The 19,498-nt window shown below is 42.5% G+C and overlaps 1 protein-coding gene across 1 annotated transcript in view; it reads left to right on the forward strand.

The window, feature by feature from the left end:
* The window catches only part of LOC139266575 (collagen alpha-1(XXI) chain-like), a 463,005-nt gene extending 443,864 nt beyond the window's left edge, over positions 1-19,141 (forward strand). Inside the window, exons 26-28 of the mRNA XM_070884170.1 lie at positions 2,438-2,638; positions 12,978-13,055; positions 18,290-19,141. Of these exons, the coding sequence (XP_070740271.1) occupies positions 2,438-2,638; positions 12,978-13,055; positions 18,290-18,477 (467 nt within the window). The 3' untranslated portion in view covers positions 18,478-19,141. The remainder of the gene's footprint in view (positions 1-2,437; positions 2,639-12,977; positions 13,056-18,289) is intronic.
* Positions 19,142-19,498: the final 357 nt, after the last annotated feature.

The following is a 19,498-nucleotide window of genomic DNA, read 5'->3' on the forward strand; positions in this document are numbered from 1 at the left end:
CCCTCACCTCTCTGGCCCCAAATTCAAGCCTCTCAATACACTTATCCTGCGAAGCACAATGATCCATCCCCAATATTCTGCAAATGTTCTGCATACTTCACAACATAGCCACGCAGAGAGGCCTGCATTTGAAGGAGGCAGAGCAACAGCAACAATTCTCATCAGATGAGGAAGACCAAGAGGAAGGTGAGCAGTGTCTGTGCTGGTGCTTGGGATGGATGGAGCACATGACAGTACATCCTCAGGAAGATTGTCATCCTGACAAGGTTTCTACTTCAGGAAGCTCTTGCTGCTGAGAGGACCTAGAGGAAAAAGAAAGGAACAAGAGTTAGGACGGCACTGAGATGCTGGACATTAGCAGGGTACAGTCTTGAGAATGCAGTTTGAAGTTGTGAAGCTTGCTGTAAATTTGCTGAGGTGAATGAAGAGTTGCAAGTAATATCATCTGTATGCATCTTCTTCATTAGCTGTATCCAAAGCCACTGGATCATGCTGACATCATTGACCCTTTCTACTTTCTGCTGCCAGATCCCTTTTTCTACTGTATAGGTCTGTTCTCCTTTCACGTGCTTGCTGTATGAGCAGCTCCAGAGCTATATTATCAAAGTGAGTGATTCTCCCTTGAGATGCCTCCATTTTAAGTCACTTAAATGTTGCTGAACTGCTTAAAATGTGCAGGCATGACATTGGGAATCTTGCTGTGAGCGCTGGGACCTCACGATTTCCAAATCATATAAAAACAGAAATATTCAAGGTTAATGGGCAGACAAACATTCTTGTAGAAACCTGGAGTCACCCACTGTTAACCCCTGATTAGCACAGTTACAGCAATTTTGAGGCATATAAGTGTAAAATATTTTACAAGGCACTGCTGCCAAGGCTGCTTGGGGTAGGAAAATATAGGGATGGATAAATAAACTGAAGTTTTTCATGAATATCTTTAGGGAAGAGGAAGAGTCTCTGTAGGGCATTCCCAGAGAACTCATTGAATGGCGGTGCAGGCTCGAAGGGCCGAATGGCCTACTCTTGCACCTATTTTCTATGTTTCTATGTTTCTAAGCAAAGTAAAAGCTAATGATAGGATAGACTATACATGATCTGTGAAAGAGAGCTCACTGATCTTTTTTCCTTCCATGATTATGTTCCAATATAAACATATGTTCTTCCCTACTTCGGGAGGGCCGGTGGGTGGGGGTGGGTGGGGGTGGGCGGGGGGCGGTGGGAATCAATACTCTGTAAAAACTGCAGGCTGCACACCCCACGATTCTCGAACAAGTAATCTGATTACTGGCAGAAGTAATACCTACTGTCAAGAACACTCACACAATATACTTCAGCACATAGCAGTGAAAAATAAAACACACACACAAATTCACAAAACTATCTGTCTAACCAGAGATCATATAGGGGTAGAATTTCCACAGAGGTTCTCCTGATCTGTCATAACTGGGGAAATGGTGTAAATGAGATTGCGAGAGGCCCTGTGGAAATTACAGCCAAAAAATGATTGGTGCATTTTTGAGGGAGACCAACATAACTGGCAATCTAATCACTTTTGACGTTTGGGGCCTGAATTAGTCCTATGAGAACCAATGTATCATATCATATCCTAATGAGCTTCCTATAGCTCACCATACCTCAAATTTTAGATTTTTTTCTCATTCTGACAAAGATTCAAGATAGTAAAGAAAGAAAACAACTTGAATTTGTATAGCAGCTTATCATGTCCATTGGATGTCTCAACACACGTCACAGTCAATGGATTGTTTTGAAGTGCAGTCACTATTGTTATGTAGGCGAACAGCAAAGTCTCACAAACAGCAAATGAATGAATAGTTCACCTGTTTTGATTTGAGGGAAGAATTTGGCCAGAACATCAAGAGAATTCCTTGATCTTCTTTAAATAGTGCCATGGAATTTTTTTTACCCACAATTGAGCAGGCAGACAGTACCGCTGTTAATACAGCTCTCCCGCAGTACTGCACTGAGGTGTTATTCAAGATTATGTGCTCAATTCAATACTGATACTTAAAGTTATAACTTTCTGACTCAGGCAAAGGTGCTACCTACTGAGCCAAGCTGAGAGTAAAACACAAATTCTGAAGTAATCTTACTTCAACAATGCTAAAGACAATCACTCATGCACACCCTAAAGAGGTGATCTCACAATCCCATACTCCTAATGGTAAGCTGTGCTCACACGAAGCACAGTTGGGACAATGAGGGCCACAGTAGTGTTTACCAATCTACACTCCTCAGTTGCACAGTTCCCTATTGGGAGCACAGGATCGCACAATCACCCCTTATGTAAATGGAATATTTGCTCTTTGGCTGTGTTATGCTGATTAAAGTAACTTCACTTTAAATATTTTTGTTTGGTTTAATTCTTGATTTGATCTTTCATTGCCATGTCTTTCTATTCTTTTCACCATACTAGCTCAATTATCTTCAATTTTACGGAACCAAAGGAGTCAAGACTGTTGGCACTGTCAGGCACGCACGGGTTCATCTGGGCCACCAGGCCCACCAGGATCACCAGGAATTAAAGGTCCAAGCGGGGTCCCAGGTTCGGATGGTGCACAAGGTCAACCAGGTCATTCAGGTTTACCAGGTCGTCCAGGCATCCAAGGACTCATGGGTAAGACTGAAAATATATGTTGGGATTCAGTTTAATATGCAGCTCATTATACAAGCGTATCACCTTTATTTCTCTTTAGTCTACATTTTGCAGAGCAATTCCCATTATATTTCAATTTTTGTTTCTGTTTTTTTTCCAAGAAGAGAGGCAAATCTAAATTAGGCATAATTGGTAACAAGGAAGTGTAGTTGATTATTGATAAATAGAACTTGAGCACAAGCCCTCATTTTAAATGTTTCATCCATCTTAAATATGGCAGAAGCATTAAAGCAGTCTTGTGTCTTGATGATTAGAAGTTACATTACATAGAATAACAATGGCCTGGAATTTGCGGTCCATGATGACAGCAAACTGGCAGCATTCGCCGTCATTTCGCCTTTGAAACTGACGGCATGCACAACCCAAATGCAGAAATCCTGAAGTTGCGGTCTGTCATTCACTGCTTCTCCATGGGCTGTGCTGTGCCCCCTCCCCACAGAGCCAGCAATCAGTGTAATCTGTCAAATCATGGAAACTGACAGAAACTTCGGCTCTTCCACGGTAATTAAAAATTAAACATTTTAAGAAACTTTAAAATAATTTTTTTTTTTAATTTGTTCATCTTTATTTCAGGTTTGCCTTTTCCCCTTGAGAGCCCCAGTCTTTTGTTTTGCTCTCTCTAACATTTTTTAAAAGTAAGAATCAAAGGAGTTTACCCACTTCCTGGTTAGCTGTCTGTGAAAATTCTGCGTTTTGATTGACTGCTTAGACAGCTTGTTGATGTCACAGCAGCTCCTCAATGGGAATCCCCATTAACTTTTGTTGATTTCAATTATACGTAAGAAAACCCGAAATTCTCACCTCAGTGATCGCGAGATCTTTGTGTGAAGCTTACTTCGGGGCCAGCGCGAATGCCTTTGCTTCGCTACTGACCGTAAATTCCAGGCCTAGTCTACAGCACAGAAACAAGCCATTTGGTCCAACTGGTCTAAGTTGGTGTTTATGCTCATCCCACTTCATCTAACCCTATCAATATATCTTTCTGTTCCTTTTTCCCTCATGTGCTTATTTAATTTCCCCTTCATGCAATGCAATGCTGAACTTTGCAAAGAAGAGTGATGAGGCATAAGTCTATTTGATTTTCAACTTAGCTGAGGCTTGACTTTACATGTAAGTAATTAAAGGCCAAGCTGTCAATCTGCCAGTGGATATGGGGCTGAACTGGGGGCCCAGATCCAACTCCCGAAAAATGTTTTCACAACTTTGGCCAATTTTCAACCACCCTTATAAAGGGGGGTTGATGGGGATGCTTATAATATTTTTTTTTGGCAGGGTGAGGTGGGGGGAAGTCCAGCACCCACATTCTCCCACTCTGAGTGGTCATCCTTCGCCAGGATTACCAAGACACCCAGAATGGTGCACAAGCCAGCCAGTGGCATCCCCTGACTCTGTGTACTCCAGTGGAGTCATCACTAAAGTTCATCAGGGGATGCTTGAAAAATATATATTTGTTCTTGGGAAGTGGGCAACACTAGCAAGGCTACATTATTGGCCATCCCTAGTTGCACTGAGAAGTTGGTGGTGGGTCTTCTCCTTGAACCACTGCAGTCCTTGTGCCACTTTTTTGCCAGCATGTCAGTTACGGGGATTATCCGTCCCTTTCAGCCAGAATAATATATTCTTATTGCACGACTTCTGTCATTTCAATAATCTACCCAATCACAGGTTTAAAAGTAGAATCATAGAATGGGTACAGCACAGAATGAGGCCATTCGACCCATCGAGCCCATGCCGGCTCTCTGCAAGAGCAGTTCAGCTGGTCCCACTCCCCCGCCCTTTCCCCATAGCCTTGCAAAGTTTTTTCCTTTAGATACTTATCCAATTCCCTTTTGAAAGCCACGATTGAGTCTGCCTCCACCACCCTTTCAGGCAGTGCATTCCAGATACTAACCACGTGTAAAAAAGTTTTTCCTTATATACCTTTTGGATCTTCTGCCAATCACCTTGAATCTGTGTCCTCTGGTTCTCGATACTTCCGCCAAAGAGAACAGTTTCTCTCTATCTACTCTGTCTAGATCCCTCATGATTTTGAACACCTCTATCTAATCTCCTCTCAACCTTCTGTGCTCTAAGAAGACCAACCCCAGCTTCTCCAGTCTATCCACGTACCTGAAGTCTCTCATCCCTGAAATCATTCTCATAAATTTTTTCTGTACTCTTTCTAAGGCCTTCACACCCTTCCTAAACTATGGTGCCCAGAATTGGACACAATACTCCAGTTGAGGCCGATTCGGTGTTTTATTAAGGTTCATCATCATTTCCTTGTTTTTGTACTCTATCGATAAGGCCTCGCGCCGCCTGAAAGCAGCGGCCACAGGACAGCAAGGAATGGCCACCAAGTCACCGCAGAGGGGCTGCCATTTTGGAAATTGTGCTTCCTCAGTTTTGGAGCGGTGTCCGAGACCGCTCCACCCATTTTCCCACCACGGCGTGCACTTACTGACTGGCGGGGCCCCTTTTGCAAAATTGCCCCTCGGGAAATTGTCCCTTTCCCGAAATTGTCTCGTGGGAGTGGCCACTGCCGCGGCCGCCATGTTATTTTTTTTTGTCGGGCGACTGTCAGGTTGAGCCAACAATTATGACCGCCTCTTGGGTGCCAGGTTGCTGGCCTGGCCGAAATCCTCCCTGGTGGCCCAGTGTTTGCCACTAAAGTAGCTACAGGGTTTGCAGTGGCCCTCCCCTTTAACTGAAGGGGAGAGAAGTTGTGACTCGCCCACGCGATGACATCATCAATGTGGCGCTGATGACTGACAGCGTCGGCTACTCCGTCCAGCCCCCACTTCCGCCCCCATGATGATGCCACTTCCGCACCACTCCAAAAAAATCCCCGAAGTGCTAAATTTCGACGGTTAGGCCACCCCTGAATTGGGGCAGCCAGAACACATCGAAAACGGTAGGTGCGCCTCGTTTCGGGCGGTGAGCAATTTCGGCCTTTATACCTCTATTTATGAAGCCCAGGATCCCATATGTTTTTTTAACCGCTTTCTCAACCTGTCTTGCCACTTCAAGGATTTGTGCATATATACCCCAGGTCTCTCTATTCATGCATCCCTTTTAGAATTGTACCCTTTAGTTTATATTACCTCTCCTCATTTTTCCGACCAAAATGTATCACTTCTCACTTTTCTATGTTAAATTTCATCTGCCACGTATCCACTCATTCAACCAGCCTGCCTATGTCTTCTTGAAGTCTATCACTATCCTCCTCACAGTTCACTATACTTCCAAGTTTTGAGTCATCTGCAAATTTTGAAATTGTGCCCTGTACACCAAAATCTAAGTCATTAATATATATCAAAAAAAGCAGTGGTCCTAGTACTGACTCCTAGGGAATACCTTCCTCCAGTCCACAAAGCAACCATTCACCACTACTCCGTTTCCTGTCACTTAGCCAATTTCGTATCCATGTTGCCACTGTCCCTTTTATTCCATGGGCTTCAACTTTGCTGGCAAGCCTATTATGTGGCACTTTATCAAACACCTTTTGGAAGTCCATCGACACCACGTCAACCGCATTGCCCTCATCAACCCTCTCTGTTACCTCATCAATAAACTCCATCAAGTTAGTTGAACATGATTTGCCTTCAACAAATCCATGCTGGGTTTCCTTAATTAATCCACACTTGTCTCAATTACTGTTAACCTTGTCCCTGATTATCATTTCTAAAAGCTTCCCCAATGGCCTGTGGTTGCTGGGTTTACCTTTACTCCTTTTTTGAACAAGGTGTAACATTTCCAATTCTCCAGTCCTCTGGCAGCACCCCTTATCTAAGGAGGATTGGAAGGTTATGGCCAGTATCACTGCGGTTTCCTCCTTAACTTCCCTCAGCATCCTAGGATGTATCCGCTCCGGTTCTGGTGACTTAACAACTTTAAGTACAGACAGCTTTTCTAGTACCTCCTCATTATCAACTTTTATCAGGTACCAAATATTTTGCATATTCTTCTATCACAAATGAAACCAGAGAAGAAACTGCAACAGAACATTTCAGAGCTGTAGGGGCCGCACAAACATAGAAACATAGAAAATAGGTGCAGGAGTAGGCCATTCGGCACTTCGAGCCTGCACCGCCATTCAATATGATCATGGCTGATCATCACCTCAGTAACTCTTTCCTGCTTTCTCTCCATACCCCTTGATCCCTTTAGCTGTAAGGGCCATATCTAACTCCCTCTTGGATATATCCAATGAACTGGCATCAACAACTCTCTGCGGTAGAGAATTCCACAGGTTAACAACTCTCTGAGTGAAGAAGTTTCTCCTCATCTTGGTCCTAAATGGCTTAGCCCTTATCCTTAGACTGTGACTCCTGGTTCTGGACTTCACCATATAAAAATAGAAACATAGAAAACATGGCTGAACATGCAAGTTCAGTACCCCATTCCTGCTTTCTCGCCATACCCCTTGATCCCCCTAGTAGTAAGGACTACATCTAACTCCTTTTTGAATATATTTAGTGAATTATAAGAACATAAGAACATAAGAATTAGGAACAGGAATAGGTCATCGAGCCCCTCGAGCCTGCTCCGTCATTCAACAAGATCATGGCTGATCTGGCCGTGGACTCAGCTCCACTTACCCGCCTGTTTCCCATAACCCTTAATTCCCTTATTGGTTAAAAATCTATCTATCTGTGATTTGAATATATTCAATGAGCTAGCCTCAACTGCTTCCTTGGGCAGAGAATTCAACAGATTCACAACCCTCTGGGAGAAGAAATTCCTTCTCAACTCTGTTTTAAATTGGCTCCCCCGTATTTTGAGGCTGTGCCCCCTAGTTCTAGTCTCCCCGACCAGTGGAAACAACCTCTCTGCCTCTATCTTGTCTATCCCTTTCATTATTTTAAATGTTTCTATAAGATCACACCTCATCCTTCTGAACTCCAACGAGTAAAGACCCAGTCTACTCAATCTATCATCATAAGGTAACCCCCTCATCTCCGGAATCAGCCTAGTGAATCGTCTCTGTACCCCCTCCAAAGCTAGTATATCCTTCCTTAAGTAAGGTGACCAAATCTGCACGCAGTACTCCAGGTGCGGCCTCACCAATACCCTGTACAGTTGCAGCAGGACCTCCCTGCTTTTGTACTCCATCCCTCTTGCAATGAAGGCCAACATACCATTTGTCTTCCTGATTACTTGCTGCACCTGCAAACTAACGTTTTGGGATTCATGCACAAGGACCCCCAGGTCCCTCTGCACCGCAGCATGTTGTAATTTCTCTCCATTCAAATAATATTCCCTTTTACTGTTTTTTTTTTTCCCATGGTGGATGACCTCACATTCTCTGACATTGTATTCCATCTGCCAAACCTTAGCCCATTCGCTTAACCTATCTAAATCTCTTTGCAGTCTCTCTGTGTCATCTACACAACCCGCTTTCCCACTAATCTTTGTGTCATCTGCAAATTTTGTTACACTACACTCTGTCCCCTCTTCCAGATCATCTATGTATATTGTAAACAGTTGTGGTCCCAGCACCGATCCCTGTGGCACACCACTAACCACCGATTTCCAACCTGAAAAGGACCCATTTATCCCGACTCTCTGCTTTCTGTTAGCCAGCCAATTCTCTATCCATGCTAATACATTTCCTCTGACACCAACATCAGGAACATTCTTCCTGCATCTAACCTGTCCAGTCCCGTCAGTTTTTTATATGTTTCTATGAGATCCCCTCTCATTCTTTTAAACTCCAGTGAATACAGGCCCAGTCAATCCAATCTCTCCTCATATGTCAGTCCTGCCATCTGGGAATCAGTCTGGTGAACCTTCGCTGCACTTCCTCAATAGCAAGAACGTCCTTCCTCAGATTAAGAGACCAAAACTGAACACAATATTCCAGGTGAGGCCTCACCAAGGCCCTGTACAACTGCAGTAAGACCTCCCTGCTCCTATACTCAAATCGTTGAGCTATGAAGGCCAACATGCCATTTGCCGCCTTCGCCACCTGCTGTACCTGTATGCCAACTTTCAATGACTGATGTACCATGACACCCAGGTCTCGTTGCACCTCCCCTTTTCCTAATCTGCCGCCATTCAGATAATATTCTGCCTTCGTGTTTTTGCCACCAAAGTGGATAACCTCACATTTATCCACATTATACTGCATCTGCCATGCATTTGCCCACTCACCTAACCTGTCCAAGTCACCCTGCAGCATCTTAGCGTCCTCCTCACAGCTCACACCACCACCCAGCTTAGTGGCATCTGCAAACTTGGAGATGTTACACTCAATTCCTTTATCTAAATCATTGATGTATATTGTAAATAGCTGGGGTCCCAGCACTGAGCCCTGCGGCACCCCACTACCTGCCATTCTGAAAAGGACCTGTTTATCCCGACTTTCTGCTTCCTGTCTGCCAACCAGTTCTCTATCCACATCAATACATTACCCCCAATACCATGTGCTTTAATTTTGCACACCAGTCTCTTGTGTGGGACCTTGTCAAAAGCCTTTTGAAAGTCCAAATCCACTGGTTCTCCCCTGTCCACTCTACTAGTTACATCCTCAAAAAATTCTGGAAGATTTGTCAAGCATGATTTCCCTTTCATAAATCCATGCTGACTCAGACCGATCCTGTCATTGCTTTCCAAATGCGCTGCTATTTCATCTTTAATAATTGATTCCAACATTTTCCCCACTACTGATGTCAGGTTAACCGGTCTATAATTCCCCGTTTTCTCTCTCCCTCCTTTCTTAAAATGTTCCGGGTTTAGGCATGCGAAGCACATGTGCTAAAACCCACAACTTGTGATCTGTCCAGACTGCATGCATTCCTGGCAAAAGTGCCTTCTAGGCAGGAGACAACTTCTGCCCAGCGTAATGCCTTCTTTTAGCAGTGTAAGACTTTTAAAGGACATAAAAATATATTTTTTAATTCAGTTAAACATTAAAACACATGTAAACTAAGGACTATTTATATGTAAATTTAATGTAAATAATGTCAATTTATTTTTCAAAAAATAAAATTTTGGTTTCAAATATTTCATTAAATGCCATTTTGATTAATTTGAAATATGTGATGCTTTTTTAAAATTTATTTTAAATATACCCGTATTTTGAGGGGTATTCCCATTCATACTTATGGGGGTTCTGTACATACGGAATCACCATAAGTATGAATGGGATCCCACTTCTTTCATTGGTTGGGTTGGCCCACGTGATCCCAGGGGCGCTTGCGAACCTCATGCACCCCTGGGATATGTGGGCGTCGGCACAGGCCTACGCTTGGAGGCCCAGGAGCGCAAGAGTCCAAATCTCCAGGGCCATCAGGTAGGTTCGTGGATTTTTTGCAGGTCAGAGGCATAAGCTCATGGGAAACCTCCAACCGCAACTTCAGGCCCAACGTGTGAACTTGGATGAATGTTCCAGCTAAGTGATTAATATATTACAATAAACAGATTAGTTGCTTAATAAAAATTGACTCAGCTTGTTAGTGCAGTAAAGAGATGCCTGCTGGGAAACATGCCAAAATTGTTCACTTAAGCTGATCTATGCAATCTGTTCCACATGGGTTGAGGTGGAATTTGACAGATTCAGCAGAAAATTGTATAAGAGCATCTGTAAAGATGCAATAGGGGTGGAATTCAACTCTGGCAGGGTCTTCAATGGAAAGAAAAATAGTGCAGGGAGTGTAGCCCCGTTTTAAGCCCCTGCCAAAGTTGAATTTTACCGCTCTCCCAGCCCCTCCACCCCAGCCCCGCACCCCCCATATGTTTTAAAGTATACATGTGCAAGATAAATTTACTAAAACGTCTTTAACAGCAGTTAAGTGTCTATTGCTTGATCGCACTGAAATTTCTTTGAATGGTCACATGATGAGATTTGCAACAGCATATCCGTTTGCCCACAAATGTGCATTGATGTCAGCAGCAAATCCTTGCATGCCATTCTTTCTGTGTAGAAATCAGGCAGTAATGTCGCCTAGGATTCTTTGCCTTGTGCACAGAAATTTTAAACATTAAATGGGAATCATTGAAGGATTCTGCTGAATGAATTCTCTCACATCCCACCTTGCATGATAAATGTTTTACATCTTTCTGTCTACTCAGAAGTCACTGAGATTAGATGTATGTGACATCTGCCCTAGTTACATATCTGTGTTGATTGCACACTGGTAGCCGAATTGTTGATCATTCCTGGTAAATTTTGAGAATACCTACATCTTTAAATTGTGCTGAGCTATATTCAAATCATAGATGCATACAGCACAGAAGGAAGCCATTTGGCCCATCGTGTCTGTGGCAGCTGAGAAGAGCTATCCAATTAGCTCCACTCCCCTGTTCTTTCCCCATAGTCCAGCATGTTTTCCTCCTTCAAGTATTTATTCCCTGTTGAGTTTGTTTCCACCACCCTTTCAGTGCATTCCAGATCATACCAATTTGCTGGGTAGATCTTTTTCATCTCCACCCCCCTATTAATGATACCATTGTTAAAATAATATTCAACAGAACTTCATACAAATACATGTGATTTCAAAGTAATAGACTTTAGTGCAATAGCTTTTTTCTTGTAGAGTATCTAATTACCTGTTGCCTTTGAATTAACTTGCTAAACCAGAAAATGTTCATACTCCTTCAAAACAATGTTCCAGATTATGCTTTTACTGTATACACTTAGGAAAATGATGCATTTAACAAATGATACATTCAGACTCTATCTGAAAAGATATATTAATACAACTTAAAGAAAGTAATAATTCTCCAGATTTTGCTTTAAAAGTAATGGTGAGGCTAACTGCGCTCACTGTTAATAAAACGTAAATTGGACAGCAACTTCTGGCGACCGCACAGTCACAATTAAACGCAGAAATCAGGAAGTTGCTGTCCAAAGTGCCCTGCTCCTCCAAAAGTGCACAAAAATGGTATCTCAACAAGGGACTCACCATTCAAATACATTGAAAGGCATGATGTTGTTGTACTTACCTCATAGATACAAACTAAACTCGTCAGAAACAGTTAAGGCTTATCCATTCCAGTGTAAGTATCTTTTTAATGGTGTGGTAAGTCTTAATTACTGCCAAACAACTTCTCTGGCATAGAAATTTAACGTTTACAAATGTGGAATCTCATTCCTTCAGATTTGAATTATTGTTGGAATTTTTTTTTTAAACTGTTATTTTACATTTTCTTTCTGTCTCTTTTATCTCTCTCTTAATCCAATCTTTCTTTTCCTTTCTGTACCTGATTTAGCATTGAACTAATTATTCTAACTGACAGACTTTGCGCTGCTTATTAATGATTCTTCAATCTGATTGGTTAAGGAGATTCATAGTTGCTTGCCTTGAACACACAGGTCCCAGATGCCCTGTAGAGAGTGCTGTGCTTTTTGGCTGACAGCAACTAACTGTGCAAAAGCCTATAAAAAAGTCTATGGGCAAGTGCAAGTCTAATGAATGGCTGGCACCGTTCATTCACTGCTCAGAACAAAATCCATCCCATAATTTACAAACAGCTTTATATGAAATAATCAAACAGTTTCTAGGGAATTAGACTTCGATCGGAGCTGCAATAGAACACTTGAAAGCTCAAAAATACCCAAATTACTTTTTCAACATATGAACACTTTTAACTGAAATATTCAAAAATGTTTTCTTTGAAAGAGTGTTGTGCAATATTAGTAACAGACATGTTTGGTGCTACTTAAGTAAGATAGTAATTTTTTAATTTTACATAATGAATACTACAATAACGCAAATATAAAAACGGTTTGGGCTGATCATATTATATTGGAATGAACTGGTACTTACTGGGCATGATTCCGAGTATTGTATTAGATAACCAATCTATAAACTTCCACATTTACAACTGTGTGTGGTCATTATTTTCTGGGTGTACTATTCATTGTTTTATTGTGGGTGTAGTATTCATTGTTTTATTCTGGGTGTAGTAATAGGGTGAAGTATTAGACACCATCTGAATGCTTTAGGGGGAGCAATTGGCCTCCTTTGCCTCTCCTGTTAGTGCCTCCATGAGAGGTAATAGGGCGCTAATGATTTTCCAACTGGGCGTGGCAAAAGTACCGACGCCCGTGAACTTCGCTTGCAGGTTAGTGCTGGTGGTAAACCTTAATGCCACCATCTCCTGTGCCCTGGAGATCCAAGGGAAGTGGTAGCGCTTGATTTAGCGTTCTATGTCCCTCCTGGAGCGCTGAACCAGAAGTTTGCATTCGCTGGAACTGGGTAGCGTCCGGCGATAATTTTGTGCTCCCGCAATTGTTACCGCCCCAAACAGGGCGCTACACAATTTCTAGCCGAAACCATCAGTCCTAATGTTGTCAAAAATTGTTTTTTTACAGGAATCCCTGGTCATAAAGGTGAGAAAGGTGATAAAGGAGTAGGATATCCTGGACTGCAAGGTCTGCCAGGTCTACCAGGTACTGCAATATCTTAACAGTATAATCTTATTTTCATTTCTGAAAAGATCGATCATCTCAGCACATGTCAAAAATAAAAACAGAAAATGCTGAAAATGCACAGAAGCTACAACAGCATCTCAAAAAGAAAAAAGGCAGGTTAAACAAGTGTAGACTTGTAGTCAGAACTCATTATTTTTATCAACACAAGTTAAGCTTCCAGTGTGATTCACAGTGACTCTGGGAAGTGGGAGTGAATCAAAAAAATAAACTATTATAAACACAGATTAACCACAAATGATCCATTCCTGGTGTTTCTTTTAATGGTTTCAAACAAGGTGTATCAAAATAACAATTGATACAAATATACATCTTTCATTTATTCATTATTATTGTGTATGGGTACAATATGGACATGGGCAGTCGAGTTTTGGATGACCTATAGTTTGTGTAGGGGAGAACATGGGAGGCCATCCAGGAGTGCTTTTGAATAGTCAAATCTAGAGGAATCAAAATCATGGATGAGGATTTCAGCAACGGGAGTGCTGAGGCAGAGTGTACTATTCATTGTTTGATTGTAGGTGTACTATTCATTGTTTTATTCTGGGTATAGTACGGAGGTGGAAATAGGCGGTCTTAGTTATGCCGCAGAATTGTGGTCGGAAGCTCATTTCAGGGTCAAATATTACACCAAGGTTGCGAATAGTCTGGTTCAGCCTCAGACAAATGCGAGAGAGAGGGATGGAGCCAGTGGTCAAGGAACTATGATTGTGGCGGGGACCAAAAACAACGGCCTTGGTCCTCCTAATATTCAATTGGAGAAAGTTTCTGATCATCCAGAATGTTGTGTATGGAGAAAGAGTCAGACTGAACACTGTGAACTCAAAGTTATTGTGTTCTTAACACAGATGAGACTGCACTACAGGGAGGTTAAAGTAACAGTGACCTCAGTCTTTAATAAGACACTCCAGAGTGAGGAACAGGCCTTAGGGGCCGGCTTATATATAGTGCTCCCAAGGGATGCTGGGATCCCTTGGGACTTCAGGGGATGAGCTTCCTGGTGGCGGAACATGGGAGTGCATGCTTTGCAGATACACAACATCACTCCCCCATCCAAAGTCAAAGTGAAAACTATTTACAAGGTGAGGCGGTCGGGAGCCTTTCTTTCCCTGGTGGACCGCCTCGGTACAAATGTCTGTTCTGGTGTGTTGGCTGTGCCCTCGCTGGGCTGGCGTGTTGTTGGCCCTGCAGGGCTACTAGGTGAGCTGGGCCTTGCTGGGCTGTCGGTGGTGATGGGTTCGATTTCCTGGTCTGGCATGGTGTCGTTGATCCTTTGGGTGTGTGTTCTGGGCTCGAAAAAGGTGGTGTCTGCTGTGGGTTGTTCGGGGCAGTTTGTGAACCGCAGCCTCGTTTGGTCCAGGTGCTTTCTGCAAATTTGTCCATTGTCTAGTTTGACTACAAATACCCTATTCCCTTCTTTAGCTATCACCGTGCCCGCGATCCACTTGGGACCATGTCCATAGTTTAGCACATACACAGGGTCATGCAGATCAATTTCCCATAACACAGTGACGCGACCATCGATTACATTTTGTTGCTGCTGCCTGCTCTCTACCTGATCATGCAGGTTGGGGTGAACCAGCGAGAGTCTGGTTTTAAGTGTCCTTTTCATGAGTAGCTCAGCCGGGGGCACCCCTGTGAGTGAGTGGGGTCTCGTGCGGTAGCTGAGCAGTACTCAGGACAGGCGGGTTTGGAGTGAGCCTTCTGTGCCTCGTTTAAGGCTCTGTTTGATGGTTTGTACTGCCCGCTCTGCCTGCCCATTGGAGGCTGGTTTAAACGGGGCCGAGGTGACATGTTTGATCCCATTGCAGGTCATGAATTCTTTAAATTCGGCACTAGTGAAACATGGCCCATTGTCACTGACCAGTATGTCAGGCAGGCCGTGGGTGGCAAACATGGCCCTCAGGCTTTCAATGGTGGTGATGGCGGTGCTTCTCGACATTATTTCACATTCAATCCATTTTGAAAAAGCATCCACCACCACCAGGAACATTTTACCGAGAAACGGGCCCGCATAGTCGACATGGATCCTCGACCATGGTCTGGAGGGCCAGGACCACAAACTTAGTGGTGCCTTTCTGGGCGGGTTGCTCAACTGAGCACATATGCTGCATTGCCGTACACAGGACTCTAAGTTAGAGTCGATACCGGGCCACCACAGGTGGGATCTGGCTATCGCTTTCATCATTACTATACCCAGGTGTGTGCTGTGGAGATCCGAGATGAACGTCTCCCTGCCCTTTGTTGGTAGCACTACATGGTTACCCCACAACAGGCAGTCTGCCTGAATGGACAGCTCGTCCTTTCGCCGCTGGAACAGCTTGATTGGCTCTTGCATTTCAACGGGGATGCTGGCCCAGCTCCCATGCAGTACACAGTTTTTTACTAGGGACAGCAGAGGATCTTGGCTGGTCCAAGTCCTAATCTGGTGGGCCATGGCAGGTGATTTATCATTTTCAAACGCTTCCATGACCATCAACAAGTCTGCGGGCTGCGCCACCATCAACAAGTTTGCAGGCTGCGCCATTTCCACTCCCGTGGTGGGCAATGGTAGCCAACTGAGAGCATCCACACAGTTCTCGGTGCCTGGTCTGTGCGGATGGTATAGTTATATGCTGATAGCATGTGTGCCCACCTTTGTATGTGGGCTGAGGCATTAGTATTTATCCCCTTGTTTTCAGCGAACAGGGATGTGAGCGGCTTGTGATCGGTTTCCAGCTCAAATTTGAGGCCAAACAGGCACTGATGCATTTTCTTTACCCCGAACACACACACGCTAATGCCTCTTTCTCAATCATGCTGTAGGCCCTCTCGGCCTTAGACAAGCTCCTGGAAGCATAGGCGACAGGTTGCAACTTCCCCACAACATTAGCTTGTTGTAATACACAACCGACTCTGTACGCCAATGCGTCACATGCTAGCATAAGTCTTTTACACGGGTTATACAATACAAGCAGCTTGTGGAGCATAAACTGTTTCTGGCTTTCTCAAAAGCAATACTGAAAACCCACAGGTCTCAGTAAGAATAGATGGTCAGTAATGCATTGTAGCTTTTCACTCCAGTGAACAACATACATTTCAAAAGCAAAAGTTAAACTCGACTCGAAAAGCTGCTTTTTTTTGTTCTCAAATGTTTTGGTGCAAACTGTGTTTCGTGCAACTCATCATGCAGTGTACTTCATGCAGCTTTTGCATGGTTTAGGGTTACATAAGCAAGTTTTGGTCATGTTGAGTGGTGGTCCCACATTTTTTTTCTACTTTGACAATTAATTTACAGTGAAATCACCTTTGACTCAAATAGGACAAGTACACTTCTCAAAGTTTTTTTTTGTTTAGAGCCATAACAAATTTATGACTGCAATTGCACGGTTGCCAAGATAAACTCAACTTACACGGGATTTTCCATCCAACTGATGTTTGTTGCAGTCACAAAACAAGTGAAGTGATCCGTTCATCCAAATCTTCCCAATACATCAAACACATGGCCAAGAATTTGCGGTCAGCAAAGAAGCAAAGTCTTTCACCGCTGGCCCCGAAGTAAGCTTTGCACAAAGATCTCGCGATCTTTGTGTCGAGAACTTCGGGTTTTCCAACGTTCAGCTCAAATCAACGGATGTTAGTGGGGATCCCCGAGTGCAAGCTGCTGTCACGCCAACAAGCTGTCTAAACAGCCAATCAAAATGCAGGAATCTCACAGACAGCGAATACGGAAGTGGGTAAGCTCTAAAGTACTAACTTTAAAAAAATGTTAGGGAGAGCAAAACAAAGATTGGGGCTCTCACATGGGGAAAAGGTAAACCTGAAATAAAGATAAAAAAATTTTTTTAATTCTTATTAAAACGGATAAATTTCATGCTGCACAAAATTAAAATTAGTTTTTCAGACTCGCAACCTTTATTTAGTAGTCAATATGCAATTAAAACCCCAATTACATTTAATCGTAGGGAATTTAACAGTGTAATTACTACGGAAGAGCCGACATTTTTGTCAGTTTCGTTGATTTGAGTGATTTCACTGATTGCCGGTTCAGTGGGGAGGGGCACAACGTAGCCTGTGGAGAAGCAGTGAATGACAGACCGCAACTTCAGGATTTCCACATGTGTCAGCGCATGTGCCAATTCCCGAAGTTGCAGTTAGTTTCAAAGGCAAAATGACAGCAGACGTTGGCAGTTCACCACCAACGCCAATTCCAGGCCATTACACGTGTACATACTGGCTCTATCAGATAGCATTGTGCATTAGTGTCTGTATGCGGCCAAGAACCAATGTGGTTAACCAGTCTCTAACAGTAGCTGTATTAAGTGGTAACACTGTTCTCATGATCTCTTTAGGCCTAGTTCTATTTCATTATAACAGCCAGAAGCAAATAAAAATCTACTCGCACAGTTGCAGTCTGAAGACTTATCTCTATAAAACAGCTGCTCCAGATGATATTGGAAATCATATCCAAACTACTTGTAAAACTCATGAATTAATGAAAAAGTACATTGAACCAGCAGCATAATAATCTCCACTTCACTGTACTGTAGACTGGCAGAAAGTGGGTATATTATCTGCAGTCTACCTTCACAAATTTTCCGTCTGTCACATAGCAGGAGCATGTAACATGAAAAATGTCCCTCCTATGGAAGAAAAATTTCCTCTGGTAACAATTGTTATCAATGTTGTAAACATTGTGGGAAGATTTCTTGCATTGATATTTCTAGTGAAATCATAAATGTATTCTAAAAGAATATTTTACGATTTTGCCAGGAATGGAGCCAGTTTTAGGGCGGAACAGCAGAAGAACCTCAAAAAAGGTACAGTTTAAATTCTTTTAGTGGGGCCAGTCAGAGCAGGAGTGCTCTCCTGGGCCTCACAACAATAATCTGGGCCACTGCCCGACCCCCACCCACCATTGTCAAATGATGTCAATATAAAATAATTCTACAGTTATAGAAGAAGAAAGACTTGCATTTATATGGTGCCTTTCACAATCTCAGGACATCCCAGAGTGCTTTGCAGCCAATGAAGTACTTTTGAAGTGTAGTCACTGTTGTAATATACGAAACGCGGCAGCTAATTTACGCACAGCAAGCTCCCACAAACAGCAATGAGATTATGACCAGATCATCTGTTTAACACTAAACATTTTAACAACACAAAACCTGCTGTTTTAGTTGAATAATTCCTGAATTATCTTTCTTTCTGTTCAGGATCTATGGGCTTACCTGGCATTAGTAAAGAAGGGTACCCAGGAAAGCCTGGCTCACCTGGAAACGCCGGAGATCCTGGAAAATCAGGGAGAGCAGGACCTCCAGGTCCACCCGGAGCATGTCAACCATCTCTATGTTATGAAGCATTAGTAGGAAGAGATCCCTTTAGAAAAGGACCAAACTATTGAAACTGTATCGTCATCCACGTTGTACAAATGAACTTGGAGTGAGTTTATAGTGGACATTATTCAAGCTGGAGCTTATCTTTGAAAAGTCCTAAAAGAAGTCTCAGGAAGATTTATGTTCCGCATTATCGACCAACTTTTACTTATCCATTGCTAAAATAAGAGGAATATCAACTGCTTAGAAGAGATCATTAGCTACATATGTGTTGTTGGTTTTCAATCCATGTTTCTGTTTTATATACATCAGTTGTATTTGTTATTTAATGCTATGCCGAGAGATGGAGAGGTCAGATATTGTAATATCTATTATTGAGCCTGCTGTACGACATGCTTTAATCTGGTAGTATCTGTTATTTTTTCGCTAAAACCATGGTCAATTCCTTAATGTGAGTTGCTGCTTTTTATCTTTTAGCGAATTGAATCAGATAAGATAACCTTCCTACTGATATCAACAATTGTACAGATGTTCCAAAGAAAGCACTCTGTTTAGTTTGCAAAGTCTCATAAGTGCTCCATCTGAGATGTATACGTAATACGATTACAACATAATTCTTTTCAGTTGCAATTTATCCTTAAGTGATTGCTAAGAATATTAAACTCAGTAAAAAGAAAACCAGCTTAAGAAATACTTGTTAGCCATTCCTTTGTTTAGAAAGTTGTCCTTTTTTTCCCAATTATTTTGCTGCTTTTTTAAACATTTGTAAATCTTCATTTAAAAAAAATGATTTTGTAGGTTATTGAAATTAAACCTCAAAATATGCTTCTGAGAAGATTTAATTTTATTGGGCTGCTTTATTACTGTTTGAGGATTAATATATTTATCATGATTTTGCATTCTAGTACTCTTTGCATGGAACAACTGCCAAGAGTCTTACTTAGGGAGAAATGGTTCCATTGTTCCAACTCAGTTAGTGAGCAGTAAATATTAGTCTACAATTTAGCTAAATTAAACTGTATAAAGATTTATTTACCTTAACATTGGCCGGCTTATCATACATTTCTATGGTGATTTTCAGCAGGCTAT

This window comes from Pristiophorus japonicus, chromosome 7, assembly GCF_044704955.1.
Source record: "Pristiophorus japonicus isolate sPriJap1 chromosome 7, sPriJap1.hap1, whole genome shotgun sequence".
Lineage (NCBI taxonomy): Eukaryota > Metazoa > Chordata > Chondrichthyes > Pristiophoridae > Pristiophorus > Pristiophorus japonicus.